This window comes from Apodemus sylvaticus, chromosome 19 (genome assembly GCF_947179515.1).
Source record: "Apodemus sylvaticus chromosome 19, mApoSyl1.1, whole genome shotgun sequence".
Classification (NCBI taxonomy): domain Eukaryota; kingdom Metazoa; phylum Chordata; class Mammalia; order Rodentia; family Muridae; genus Apodemus; species Apodemus sylvaticus.
In genome coordinates, this window is record NC_067490.1 from 57,195,071 (window position 1) to 57,210,358 (window position 15,288).

Sequence of the window (15,288 nt, forward strand, 5' to 3'; positions counted from 1 at the left end):
TCAACTCCATTTTTTTCAGGAAAGGATTTGGGTATCACCCATCTACAACTAACTGATGCTTTAAACTAGGCAAAGCTCTACACAATGCAACCCATCAAATATGCAGTAAGGTTTTGCAAAACCCTATAATTGCATTTCTCCCAATAACTTTCAAGAAATCATGAGGATTGTTTTTGGGAGCAAAACAGATGAATGCTTCATTTTCTGTGAAAAAGAAAGTGATTTTTATGGAGTGAACCTATTTTTCTATAGCAGCACCTGTGCCCTGGTTATACTCAATATTCATCTGTATCTGGTGATTCCTTAACACAAACACAAAATTTCATGTAGAAGAAATATTTCTGTATATATATTTCCACCGTTAGTATAACTGATAAATTATAAATCATTTGATATTAACTATTATAATAAACAATGACAGACAAGTGTATAAATTCCTACATTATTTTTCTACTATAAATTGTGTATTATTTTGGCCTGTCAGAAATGCACAGTTTTGCTACATAGTAGCCCTTTATCTATGGTACTCAGACTAGCAGCTGCCCCTTCTCAAATGGCTAAATTAGAAACACAGTGTGGTGCCCAGGATTCTGAGCTGTAATCGGATCTCTGGAAGATACACAGGTCTAATAAGGACTAAAAACAACTGATCTGGGACAACCAAACTTCAAGCTCACAAAATCCTTCAACAGCTGTTTGGAAATTTTAGTGACTCTATGTCCCAGGTGACATGGAGTCAAAGTAAATGAACTAGCTTGGTCTAAGTCCAAACTTCCATTTCAAAGGAAAGTACACCTCTAAGTCCACCCCATTTCCTCAAGAAGACAGCTCACCACAATTGTTCTCTAGGGATATAATAAGGTTTAAAAATTTGCAATTGCAAACAAGAACTGTCAGAAACTGCAGATCAGCTTGAAGAGCTACACACACAAGACATCCTGGAGTAAGTTTGGCCAATATGGATGAGGAAACAAGTATTTTATGGAAATTCTATCACAACCTTGCAATAGTTTGGAAAATCAAGATTATCATTATAACAAGGAAGCAAGGACGCCTTACTGAAAATAAACAGGTTTCTAAATTCATGTAAACATAATAAGAGATCATGTGAGAAGACTAGTGAATGAGAAAAGTTAACATGTTACATTTCTGCATATGTGACATTTCTGTAAACAGTTAAAGCACTTCTTCAAAGCTCTCAGATGTCAAAAACAGAGACAGCACAAGGTAGACAAGCTCAATGTGATTGTTACTCTGTACCTGTGTCTGTTTTGAGATGTGTACATTTTTACAACTCAACATCAATATTGCTATTTAAGTTACTAACCCTTAAAATTTTACTATTAAAATATTATTAACTCCAAGCTGATAAAACTACCTGTATAAATCAAGGGAGTCCTGTTTTAGGAAGGAGTCAAATATGTCTCCTGTCTCATATGTAGGAATGATCAGCATTACTCAGATTTCTTAGCTCTTAGTGCTGGATTCACATAACAGATTAAAAGATTAATATTAAATGAACCAGTTATGTTTGTCAGATTAAAATGTTAATTTAAGTGAACCAATGTAAAATAAATTATGAACAATAATTATAAATATGTTTATTATTTGACCAACCTCAAAGAAAGACGCTATCAAAGCAAAGAATTCGAAAAGATGAAAACTGTGAGAAACATAAGGGAGATTTGTTCTGATTTCTTTTGTGTATATGAGGTGTTGAAGAAATCAAACAGTAAGAGGATATTCTAGAAAGATTCAAGTTATTACTGAGATACATAGAGTAGGAGACAAAAGACTTTCAAACACAAAAGTTGTACCAGATGATACAAAAGTTATTTAGTTCATTTAACAGTGATTTTTCCCCCTATAGATGGAGGATCTTCCCATGGAGATCACAGTGGTTTAAATTATCATGTCATGATTGGCTCTAGGACCACTTTAATTACAATCAAATTACAATGTCCTATCAAATAATTGAATGTATGTTTGGGATTATTTGGATCAAGTTCATTCTTACAAAAGAGGTGTGAGGGAGGTGGAGTGAGTTTGTTCTGTCACAAGAGAGATGTCACTTAATGTAAAATGCCTCAAGACTGAAAAGGATGACCTCAAATTTTATTCTGTAATTACATTTGTAAACACACATTTTTTAGGTAGATAAAAAATGTATCTGATAATATTTCACAGCACTAAAACTTCAAAAGACCAACAGAGCATATTTTCATTCGTTGCACAAAACTCACTAGTGGAAAAAAAAAACATGCAGGAAGCTGACACACCATTAAATTCTCATCTGTCATCAAACACCAACATTCATCTTGCAAGGGAAGAATGATGGATTATTTTTAATCCCTCAAATATCAAAACAAAGGACAATGAACTAAAACACGGCTTCTATCTGAAACATAAATGACTTTAAATTTACAGTCTTTTGTTGGATACTGGCCATTTTCTTCCACATCTTAAACTACCTCAAATCACCATCTGTCTTTGCAATTGTCTTTGCTTATGATAATTGCTAATAACTGTTTGATGGCTACACCTGAAGTTAGTAGTACAGGCTGGAGTGAAATAAAAACAGAATTCAAAGGGAAACAATTTGAGCTCTAAAACACTCCTTAAAATGAAGTAGGGTATGCAAATTGAGAGTGGGATGTGAATATTAGCCTTGTACAAGTGTTTTTGTTCCTGATTTCAATAATACCCACATGATAATTTAAGAGCAGTAAAACTATCATTTTTACACTTGATATGACCAATAACCTCTTGCAGTAACAGTTTTGTTCACTAAGAGAGAATAGCTGTTTCTAGTGGACACCTAAACATATTTTAATTTCTGGTATATTTCTTATAAATGCCCATTTCATTTGCCACAATGGTATTTAATTCTATGTTCAAAAACTTCTCATCCATAGTCTATCACTGTGTGTTTATTGATGACTTAAAGAAAATCAATGGGTTTCAACTGTGGGTGTGGAACAGTGCTTTTTCATGGAGCAAACACAACCACATTCCTTGAGAGAACCAGTGATGGACCACATGTACATGTACCTGTAACTACTGCTTTATGAGTGGATAGTGTGAGCTCTATGGAGATGAGAAAAATGAGCTCTCACTTATGTTTATCAACAAGTACAGTATAGATAGATGATAGATAAATACAGAGATAATAGATCTAGATAGAATATAATATAGTATGTACAGCAATTATTAAAATAAATTTTGATAAATAATGCCTAAGGGTCTTTCTACTGCATTTAATATATTATTCTATTCTCCAGCTCCTAAGACAACTTCTGTAACCAAAATAATTATGGAAAATATAACCACAATGAATAGATTTCTCCTCCTGGGTTTCTCTGACAAGCATGACCTGCAGATCTTGCATGCTTTGTTCTTCTTGGTGACGTACCTATTCGGCTCAGTAGGTAACTTCATAATTATCACCATCACATCACTGCATCTACAGCTCCACTCTCCAATGTATTACTTTCTGAAGCACCTTTCCATTCTGGACCTCTCATCCCTCTCTGTCACAGTTCTCCAGTATGTTGACAGTTTACTGGCAGGAAGTGGCTATATTTCATATGGACAGTGCATGCTGCAGATTTTTTTCTTTGAAGCTTTTGCCTGGGGTGAGGTGGCCATTCTCACAGTGATGTCATATGATTGTTATGTGGCTGTTTGCCTTCCACTCCACTATGAGGTCATCATGTGTCCCAAAAAGTGTACATGGGCTCTGACAGGAGTATGGCTAAGCACTGGCATTCTAGGAACCCTGTATATAGCAATCATATCCTTTATCAGATTCTGTAGGGCCAAAATAATTCACCAATTATTCTGTGATGTCCCCCAGTTGCTCAAGCTCTCCTGCTCTAATGATCAACTTGTAACAATGGGAGTGGTCAATTTTTTGTCTGTAATGGCCTTTGTCTGCTTTATTGGGATTGTCATCTCCTATGTCCACATACTTTCCACAGTTCTCAGGATGCCCTCTGCTGAAAGCAGGTCTAAGGTCTTCTTTACTTGCCTGCCCCATCTTTTTGTTGTTTCATTGTTTCCTTCTACAGGAACCTTTGCATATCTAAACCCAACCTCAGCCTCTCCAACTGCTTTGGAGTCCTTATTATCTATCTTTTACACAGTACTACCTCCAACAATCAACCCTGTTATTTATAGTCTGAGAAATGAGACCATAAAGAGTGTTGTAGGGAAGTTACTGTTGAGTACAAAATTCACTGTTAGAATCATTTTGCCTTGTTGCTACTGACTGTTCGTTTATATAAAGGATAGGATTTCTTTAAACTGTAATGTTAATGAAGGACGATGTTTGGGGTTTTTTTCTATAGATAAACTACATTATATAACACTCATCCTTAAGGAAGTACAATGTCTTATTTCTTTGCATTTTAATACAAAAACTGTTTTTTCTTCAAATTAATAAAAATATTAAAAGCCTTGTAATAGATTCACCACTTATCTGCTAATGCATCCACACAGAAACACACAGAAACACACACTGACATTCTCAGTATATTTTTCATAATGCTTTTAAAGAGACAATATTACAATAATAAAATGAATGAAAGTAATACTCTTAACCCCATTTTCACTCACCAACTAATAATTTTTAAGTCAACCATTTATTTTTGAATTTTTATTTTAAACTCATTTTAACTATCAATATATATATTGGTATAAATGTATATGATATCACTAGGTAAACATGCATGATATTACAGTTGTACTTTTCCTAAAGTAGTTTTCAATGCATATTAAAATTTATCTATATATACTGTCTCTTGCATTTATAAATATCTTCAATATTATTATAAAGAATAATAACAATTCAAGTTTATTCTTTATAACTTTAAAGAATAGATTTATTGAGTCAAAGTATGCCAGGAACCTCCCATGCTGTAGTGTATTGAAAGGAGATACAGAGACAGACTCAAGTGTAGCTTTAAAGACTGATGGTCTCCAGATGTTCTAGCTCACTAACTATGCTCAATGTTTGTTGATAGCTTCTAAAAAGTCTTAAAAACTTTCTAGCTCTTTCTGAGAGTTAAAAGCTACTGGCTTAGGTGATTAATGCCTGTAGCTTAACAGTGGGAATTAAGTAATGAATTAATTGTTAGAGCCTTTTCCCTTGTATCCAAATACCTCTTGCTTGTCAGGCTAGAGGGAAGTTTGGAACAGTTAAACTTCTATTGAACCAGGTGAAAAGAATCACTCTTGCAGAAGGAAAAGAACTTTTACACAAGCAAATATGAATTAAATGCACATAAATTCATATACAGATTCATGCATACAAATTTCTTAAATCTACATTCTAGGCCCAGCTTACATTCATTCTCATAATTACATTCTTAACAGACACATACTTACATATGCATTTGGAGCAAAAGACAAAGCATCAATGCAGAAATAACTCACTCATTCTGGATGAAAAATGAGCATATTATTGCATAGAGAGGACAAAGCTTCTACCATTTTACTTACAAATGAATTAAACACAAGTCTGTAAGAAGGATTTGTACTCTTTCATAAGACTAAACCTGCATTGCTATTAAGAAAGGACCTGTTCTGTCCCATGGTAAGAAGTCTGCCTGTGCCTTCTGCTGTCTCTGCAGTTGCTCTTTTCCTCTTTCCCTATGCATTCTGTATCTTGCCTTCTTGGTTATAAAAGTTGCCTTATAATTTCTAATTGTATGTTTTTTGTGTTATTCATTTATTGCTTTGAGGATACCTCTCTTCTTAATTTTTTCCTACTTGAAGCTTTGCTTTTGAGTGGTTATCCTTCAGAGAACATGAACATGCACAAACACTGCCTTGGGCAAACACTTGGGCAGGATCCTTTTATGACAGTCTGAGCTCAGGAGAATTAGTGTGCACAGTACTTTTTCTTACATAAATATCACAAGACTTAGGCTGTACCCTTTTGTGAGAGATGAAATTGTGCATCCTGACCATAAGATTAAATTGAATATCAGTAACATATAAAGTACTTTTATGTCAATCATCTGGCAATCTTATTATTGCACCCATTATAGCATTTCTGCTATACTTGTTTCCAGTACACTTTATTTTCTTTAACAGTGTCTACAAATACAAGCATGTGGTACTTATAACTTAATTCCATGTGATTTACTGTTTCATCATTAGTTGTTAATCTGTTGCTGTGTCTAAGTAGGATATATTCAAAGGCAAAATATGCACAGGGAACAGACCTGAAATCTCATGCCGGCTAGGATTTACAGTAAAGGGGATATCCATCCCCTTTATAGGAGTAAAACTTTACAGCTACTACAAAAATCACTGTGGGTGTTCCTTGGGAAGTTGGAACTAGATATTTCTCAGGATCCCACTATACAACTCATGGGCATACACAAAGGAATTTAATCCTACTACAGAGATTGTTGCACACACATGTTCACTGAAACTCTATTCATAACACCTAGAAATTTGAAATGGCCTTGATAATTGTCAATGGATGAATGGATGAAGACAATGCAGTACATTTACACAATAGAATATTTCTCAGTCAATAAAATGAAAAGATTTAGGAAAAATCATTCTGAGTAATGTAATCCAGATCCCCCAAATATAATTGGTATGCTATATATTCACTTGTATTTAGATGCTACCTGTTAAATCATTGATATTCCAGCTACAGTCTACATAGGCATAGAAGTTAGGCATATACAGTTAGGGACTAGGGAGTTTATCTACCTAAGAATGGAAAATACAATAGATAGTTATAGATGTATATGGCAGGCACTGGGACAAGAGTATCAAACACAAGAGGAAGAAATAAATTTGGTATGGTATATATTCACTTGTATTTGGATGCTGCCGGTTAAGTCATTGATAATCTAGCTACAGTCTTCATAGCCATAGAAGTTAGGTATAGAGTAAGCAAATAAGAGTTGTATCTACCTAAGAATGGAAAACACAATACATAGTTATGGGTATATATGGTAAGAACTATGACAGGCATATCAAACACACAGAAAAAGAGAAAAGGAAGTTGAGTCAGGAAATGCAAGAAAGTACAGATAAATGTCTGCATCATCTGAGGAGTGGGATGGAAACTTAATACAGTACAAGCTTCCTGAAATATATACATGTATGAAGGCAACCAATAAAACTGACAACAGTGGAGACAGAATTTATCTCTCATCCTCTAATGGGTCTTTCAGTAACAGGAACGGGTTAATTTAATGGTTTTGATGTTTGTGGTACTAAAAAGTACACCGAAGAGTTTCCAGAGAAGTTAGGTAAATGGTAACCCAGACACAAGCCTTTCTATCTACAATAGTGCAATATATGTAAGATACATTAATAAAATGGTGGCACATAAGTGGTTACTTTGTGAGAGTAACCAAACATTGGACAAGATGGAACCCATCCCTGACCCCGTTGGATGCCCAAGAACCCGAAACTTGATGCACTAGTGATATAGATAAAAACTCAGTACTGCAAAGGGGATATAGCAATAAGATTATTTCTTGGAGCATTCTGCAGTATTTGAGGACTAGTGCCTTGCTCAGCATCTTCAGAGAAGCTTCCACATGCAATGGGAACAAAGACAGAGATTCACAACTGGACAGTATACAGAGAATGAAAACCGTAGAAGCACTCACTCCTAAATGGGGAATTTCTTATCAATTCTCTCCATCAGAGCTCAAAGAATCCTTCATAAGAGGAGACAAAAATAAGGTAAGAGTTAGAGGGGATGAAAGAGTATAAGAGCCAGAGAGGATGAGGGCACTAAGGAAATGAGACCTTCTAAACACAGGAGTACTAAAGCACTTGTGAACACCCAGAGACTGTGGTAGGATGCACAGGGCCTGCACAGGTGCACCAGATGGGGGTCCCAGCACCGAGAAGAGAGGTAGACACAGTTCCTATCCCTAACCCAGAAATAAAAATACAAATGTAAATTCGTTTTCCCCAGCAGTTTTCTCACTCTAAAAACAAAATCAATAACAAAAACAACCATAAAATATCAAACAAACAAGCCCATTGACACTTAATGATAATCAGCTATGCTTGCAGGCAGGAGCCTAGCATAACTGTCATCTGAGAAACTTCAAGCAGCAGCTGATGGAAACTGATGTAAACTATAGCAAAACATTTGGTAGGTCTGAGGGAGTCTTGTGGAAGACTCAGGAAAAGGATTGAGTGCCCCAGAAGAGTCATGGTCACCTCAAGAAGATCTATAGAGCCTGGGCCTATTGAGGATCAAAGAGTCTCTACCACCAACCAAAGAACATCCATAGACTGGACGTAGCCCCCTACACATGTGTAGCTTGATCTTCATACCAGTCCCATAACAACTGGAGCTGGTGCTATCTCTGTCTCAGATTCTGTTGGATGTCTTTGGATTTCATTCCCCTAGCTGGGTTGCCTTGTCTGGCCTCAACGGAAAAGAATGCACTTAATCCTGAGTTAAGCTGGTATGCTAAAGTGCTTATCATAGGAGGCTTCCACTTTTCTAAAGAAAGTGGGAGGATGGAATAAGGAAGGGAGTTGGAGCATGGGACTGGAAAGAAATGAGGTAGGGGGACCATGATCAGAATGTAAAGTGAACATATTTATTGTAAAAGAGAAAAAAAAGCCCACAATGTCATCTTTGGAGGTTGTATGTCTCATGATTTGTCAGGGCATTTTTCTTAACCTTACAGGACCTTTTTATATGTATTGTGGCTTCTGGTTTTGATTTTTTTGTGGAATCCATGGGTGCTGTGAGTGAACCTGTGTATGCCTGCATTTACTTGCATTTCACATGATTTTTCCTTGGCTGTATTTCTCTGCTTTACTCTGTGTGTGTGTGTGTGTGTGTGTGTGTGTGTGTGTGTGTGTGTGTGTATGTGTGTGTGTGTGTCTATGTCTGTGTCTCTGTGTGTGTGTGTGTGTGTGTGTGTGTGTGAGAGAGAGAGAGAGAGAGAGAAGGAAAGAGAGGGAAAGAGAGGGAAAGAGAGGGAAAGAGAGGGAAAGAGAGGGAAAGAGAGAGAGAGAGAGTGCGTGTGTATCTGTCCTGTTCTAATTTTTTGGTTTTATTTTATTTTATATTTTATTATTATTATTTAGATGTCTGGCAGTATGGTCCAATGAGAGAAAATTGTGGAACTGGATTGTAGGCAAAATAAGATGGAACTTGGAAGCATTCGGAAAGAGGATATCATAATATTATATTATATTTTGTCTTATTGCATTTTTCTTTTTTATATAGACTACTAGTCTTTATGTGATAGTTTTGTTCCTTGCTTCTTTGTGGAAAATGTTTATCAGCTGTAAGAGCTCCCTGGTGAAACTTTTAGGATCACTTGTATATGCCATTATATCATCTGAAAATAAAGAAACTTTGACTTCTTCCATTCTTTTTTCTTCTTCTTTTTATTAGATATATTCTTTATTTACATTATAAATGATTTCCCCTTTCCTGGTGCCCCCTTTCCCAAAAGTCCCATAAGCCCTATCCCCTACTCCTGTTACCCAATCAACCCCCTCCTGCTTTCCCTGACCTGGTATTCCCCTACACTGCTGCATCAAGCCTTTCCAGGACCAGGGACATCTTCCCTTACTATTTTCTCCCCTTAGTCTCCTATAATTGTCTTACTGTTCTTGATAACACTGCCAATACTATATTGAAAATATCTGGAAAGATTGATCAGTTTTGTCTTTTTAGTGAAATTTCTTTGAGTTTTTCTCCATTTAAGTTGAACTTGACTGTGGGTGTCCTGTAAATTGCCTTTATTATGATTTAACTATATTCCATTTCTCAGGACCTGTGGTGGTAGGGTTCCTGGGTTCTGGTGAGAAAATGTGGTGCTGTCTGTTTGATCATGTTTTCATTCTGTTATCTAAGAAACTAGATTTGTGGTGATTGTGATTCTAGGTGTTTATATCTTGTCTTGTTTTGGTAGAGTGTGTTTTCCACTCCTTGGATCCTGCTGCCTTCACTGTATCTTAGGAGCATGTGATAGCTGTGGGTTGCCTGATACAGAGTTTTTTTGTGTCCCTGCCAGGTGAGGACACTGTGGATTGCCAGAGAGAATGTTTTTCCACGTGTTATGAGGTGATAAAAATGAATGTGGATAGGCTAGGAGAGTGGGGGTGAAAAATCCACAGGAGTGGGGGAAAACTGGGTCTGCCCCAAGTGTCTGTGGAGTCCACAGGGGAAGGAAAGAGGGTAGACAGGTCTCTTAAGCTGACTCCTGCACAATGGAAATGAGATTGGAAAATTGGAAATGGAGGTCTGGAATGACAGTGAAGATCACATACTTGGTTCATTTATCAGTATAGAAATACCAATATAAATACCCGTAGAGATATAGCTTGGTAGTACAGCTGGACTTATTCTTTAGCAATGGAAAACAACAGTAATAGAAAAAGCAATATTAGGATCCATTTTGTCCCTCAATTCTATTGTTTTCAGGAAAGCATATAGATATTATCTATCTAGAACTAACTGATGCTTCAAAATCTCTACACAAAGCAACCCATCCAATGTGCAGAAATGTTTTGGCAAAATTACATAATTGCATTTCTATGATAATTTTTAAGAAATCACGAAATTTTATTTGTAGCAAAACAAAGTAATGCTTTGTGTTCTGTATAAAGGAATAATTAATTTTTAAGAAGTGAGCCAATTTTTCTATAGCAGCACCTGTGCACTGGCTCAGTACTCATCTGATGATTCCTTAACACATACTCAAAACCTCACATACAAAAATATTTATGTAGATTTCTATCATGGATCTAACTGATAAATTATAAATCCTTTGATATTAACTGTTAGAATAAACAGTGATGGACAAATGTATAAATTCCAACGTTATTTTCCTATTGTAATTTATATATTATTTCTGGCCTGTCAGAAATGCACAGTTTTACTACACAGTAGCCCTCTACTATGGTATTCATACTAACCTCTGCCCCTCCTTCAATGGCTAAATCAGAAACACTCAATGTGGTGCCAAGGGTTCTGATCTCTAATCAGATCTCTGGGAGATTCACAGGTCTAATAAGGACTAAAAGCCATTGAAATGGAACAACCAAACCTCAAGCTCACAAAATCCTTTAACAGCTGTGTGGAAACTGTAGTGACTCCATGTCACCTGGGAGTAACTGAAGTAAAGTAAATGAAGTAACTTTGTCTAAATCCAAATTTCCATTTCAAAAGACAGCACACCTCCAAGTCCATCCCTTCTCTGCAAGAATACAGCTCACCACAATTGTTCTCTAGGGACGTAATATGATTTAAAAGTCTGCAATCATGCACAAAAAATATGAGAAATTTTTGATCAGCTTGGAGAGCCACATACACAAGTCATCCTGGAGAGAGTTTCTGGAACTTGGATGAAGAAAGATAAGTATTTAATGGAAATTCTAATACAACCTTAAAACTTTAGTTTGGAAAAGCAAGGTTATCACTATAACAAGGAAGCAAGGGCAATTTACTGAAAATAAACCAATTTTAAAAAATTCACATAAACATAATGAGAGAAGACTGCTGAATGAGAAAAGTTAGCATGTTATGTTCTTCACATGTTACACATCTGTAGACAGTTAAAGCACTTCTTCAACAGCTCTCAGATATCAACATTACAGACAGTCCAAATAGCCATGTTCAATGTGATTATTACCCTCTCCCTGTGTGTTTTTTGGTTTGTATAAATTATTATAACTCGATGTCAATATTGTTACTTAAGCTATTAACAGGTAATGTTTTTTTCTGTTTAAATGCATAACTGCAAATGATGAAACTATTGGTGTGGATCAATGAACACCTATTTTAGGAAGGACTCAAACATGTCTCCTGACTGATTTCTATGAATGGTCAATATTACTGAGCTTTCTCAACTCACAGTGTATTGATTTGATTTGTCAGACTAAAATATTAATATTAAATGAATGAGTTTGATTTATCAGATAGAATTGTTAATTTAAATGAACCAATATAAAATTTATTATGAACAGTAATTATAGGTATGTTTATCATTTTACCAACCTCAAAGAAATATACTACCAAAGAAAAGAATTTGAAAGGATGAAAACTGAGAAATATTTGGGAGATCTTTGATTTGCACTGATCTCTATTCTATATATGAAGTATTTAAGAAATCAAACAGTATGAGGATATTCTAGAATGATTCAAGTTATGATTGAGGTACACAGGGTAGGAGACAAGAGGCTTTCAAATATAAAAGCTGAACCAGATAATACAAATTTATCTAATTTATTTAACAGTGTTTTATTTTCTCATAGGTGGTAGATCTTTCTGTGGAGCACACACTGGTTTGAATTCAGCCTCATGCTGCCACAGGTCTAGGGTCTTAGTTTCTAATATCATGTTTGGCTATAAGATCACTTTAATTACAATCAAACTCCAACATCCTGTCAGGTATTTGGATATAGGTTCATTCTTTGAGAAAGAGGTGTGAGCATGCTGGACTGAGTTTTTCTTGTTACAAGAGATGCTATTAAATGAAAAATGCCTCAAGATTGAAAATAGTGCTCTCAAATTTTCTTCTGCAATTGCTTTTGTAAGCACACAATTTTAAGAAAATGTGAAACTATGTGATGAAATTTGATTTTATTTTGTTGCCTAGAGTTCACTAATGGAACAACAACAACAACAACAACAACAACAACAACAACAAGAAAACCATGCAGAAAGGTGATAATTCATTTTATGCTCATCATCTCCCGAACACCAACGTGCAACTTGCAAGAAGAGAATGATGGGTTATTTTCAATCCCTCAAATAAGAAAAGGACCATAAACTAAAGCAAGAGTTCTATTGGAATCACCAATGACATTAAATTTGCAGTATCTTATTGGATATTGGCCATTTTCCTCTCATCTTAAACCATTTCAAGAAATCACTATCTGTCCTTGCAATTGTCTTTTGTTTTGGTAAGAGCTAAGAACTCTTTGGTAGCTACATCTGAAGGCAAGTACTAGTGATAGTAGTTAAATTCAAATGGAAGCTGCTTGTCCCCAAAATACCCCATAAATGAAATAAGTTATCTAATTTGAGTGCACCATGTGAGCATTCCCTTTACACAAACATTTTTCTTTTGATTTCAATAACTCCTGCATAGTATTCAAAAGCATTTTATACTTCATTCAACAATAACTAATATTTTCTTGCTATAATGACATTATTGTTTTCTAAGAGAGACTAGCTGTTTCCAGTGGACAAGCAAACCATATTTTAATTCCTGGTATATTTTCTAAAAATGCCTATTTCAACTGGTAACATGGTACCTTGTTTGAGCTATACATAACCAGTCCTATCTATGTTTAAAAACCCATTCCACAGTCCTTCCATCACTGACTGGCTATTGAGGACTTAAAGAAAAGGAATGGGTTTAAATTGTGGCAGTGAAACAGTGCTTTTAAAGGGGGCAAACAAAAACACATTCCTGGAGAGGACCAGTGATGGATCACATCTACACCTGTAGGTATATGAATGGATAGTGTGAGTTCTATGGAGATGAGGAAAAAAATGTGTTCTCACTTAAATTTCTCAACAAGTGTAGATAGATGATAGAGATAGATAAATAGAAAAATGTATAGATAGTAGATGATAGATAGTATGTAGAGACTAATTATTGAAATAAATATTAATGAACACATAACTATTGCCTAAATGTCTTTCTGCTAAATTTAACATACTGCTTTATTTTCCAGCTGCCATCACAAATTTTGTTTTCAAAACAATTATGAAAAATATAACTACAGTGAGTGGATTTCTCCTCATGGGTTTGTCTGACAACCATGACCTGCAGATCTTGCATGCTTTGCTCTTCTTGGTGACATACCTATTTGGCTCAGCAGGGAACTTCATCATTATCACCATCACAACACTGGACCCACAGCTCCAGTCTCCAATGTATTACTTTCTGAAGCACCTTTCCATTCTGGACCTCTCATCTCTTTCTGTCACAGTTCCCCAGTATGTTGACAGTTCACTGGCACGAAGTGGCTATATTTCATATGGACAGTGCATGATTCAGGTTTTTTTCTTCACAGCTTTGGCCTGGAGTGAGATGGCCATTCTTACAGTGATGTCTTATGACCGCTATGTGGCCATCTGCCTTCCACTGCACTATGAGGTCATCATGAGTCCCAGAAAGTGCACTTGGGCTGTGGGAGCTGTGTGGTTAAGTGGAAGCATCTCTGGAACTTTATTTGCAACAGGTGTACTCTCTATCAGATTCTGTGGTGACAGAATAATTCACCAATTCTTCTGTGATGTCCCCCAGTTGCTCAAGCTCTCCTGCTCTAATGATTACCTTGCAATAATGGGAGTGGTTAATTTCGTGGCTGTAATGGCCTTTGTCTGCTTTGTTGGGATTTTCATCTCTTATGTCCACATATTCTCCACAGTTCTCAGGATGCCCTCTGCTGAAAGCAGATCCAAGGTCTTCTCTACTTGCCTTCCCCATCTCTTTGTTGTCTCGTTGTTTCTTTCTACAGGAACTTTTGCATATCTAAATCCAACCTCAGACTCTCCAACTGCTTTAGAGTTTTTATTCTCTATCTTTTACACAGTACTACCTCCAACTCTCAACCCTGTTATTTACAGTCTGAGAAATACGACCCTAAAGAGTGTTGCAAGGAAGTTATTGTTTAATACAAAATTCTCTGGTTGGAATCATTAGGCCCATTGTTTATGACTGTTTAATTATACCCATGAATGATTTTAGTCACTGGGTTTTCTTCAAACTCTAATGAAGAGGAATGTTTTGTTTTATTTTCCTATACATAAACTATGTTATAAAATCACGTACTTATGGAAGTATATTGTTTTATTTCTTTGCAGTTTTGCATGAAATGTGTTGTTTCTTCAAATTGATAAAACATTTTAATAGCCTTGTAATATAGATTCACTAGTTTTTACTTTCTAACACATAAACATGCAGTCATACTGACAACTTCAATATATTTCTAACACTTTTGCAGAGGCAAAATTACAAAAAGTAAAACACAAACATAATACTAATAGTCCTAGGTCCACTACCAGGTTATAAATTTAAGTCAATAATTTATTTTCCAATTTTTATTTTAAAATTATTTTTGTCTAGTAGTATACATTTGGTTTAAATGTATATGATATCAGTAGATGAATTTGCATAGTCTTACAGTTGATATTTTCCTGAACTATAGTTTTCATTTATATTAAAATTTGTCAGTATATATTCCCTCATTTTTCCTATATAAAATATCTTCAACAGTTAATTATTGTTAAGTCATTTGATACATGCACTT

General features: G+C 35.5%; 2 protein-coding genes across 2 annotated transcripts; both read left to right on the forward strand.

The window, feature by feature from the left end:
* Positions 1-3,232: 3,232 nt before the first annotated feature.
* Positions 3,233-4,270, forward strand: LOC127669251 (olfactory receptor 14J1-like). Its single transcript, XM_052163106.1, has one exon. It carries the CDS (start codon positions 3,233-3,235, stop codon positions 4,268-4,270), a length of 1,038 nt encoding a protein of 345 aa, XP_052019066.1.
* A 9,469-nt stretch (positions 4,271-13,739) lies between these two features.
* LOC127669842 (olfactory receptor 14J1-like) lies at positions 13,740-14,681 on the forward strand. The gene has a single exon (XM_052164059.1). It carries the CDS (start codon positions 13,740-13,742, stop codon positions 14,679-14,681), a length of 942 nt encoding a protein of 313 aa, XP_052020019.1.
* The last annotated feature ends 607 nt before the right edge of the window (positions 14,682-15,288 follow it).

What these genes read in the sequence shown, in the direction of transcription:
- LOC127669251 (XM_052163106.1), top strand. Translation starts at nt 3,233, where the DNA reads ATGCCTAAGGGTCTTTCTACTGCATTTAATATATTATTCTATTCTCCA.
- LOC127669842 (XM_052164059.1), top strand. Translation starts at nt 13,740, where the DNA reads ATGAAAAATATAACTACAGTGAGTGGATTTCTCCTCATGGGTTTGTCT.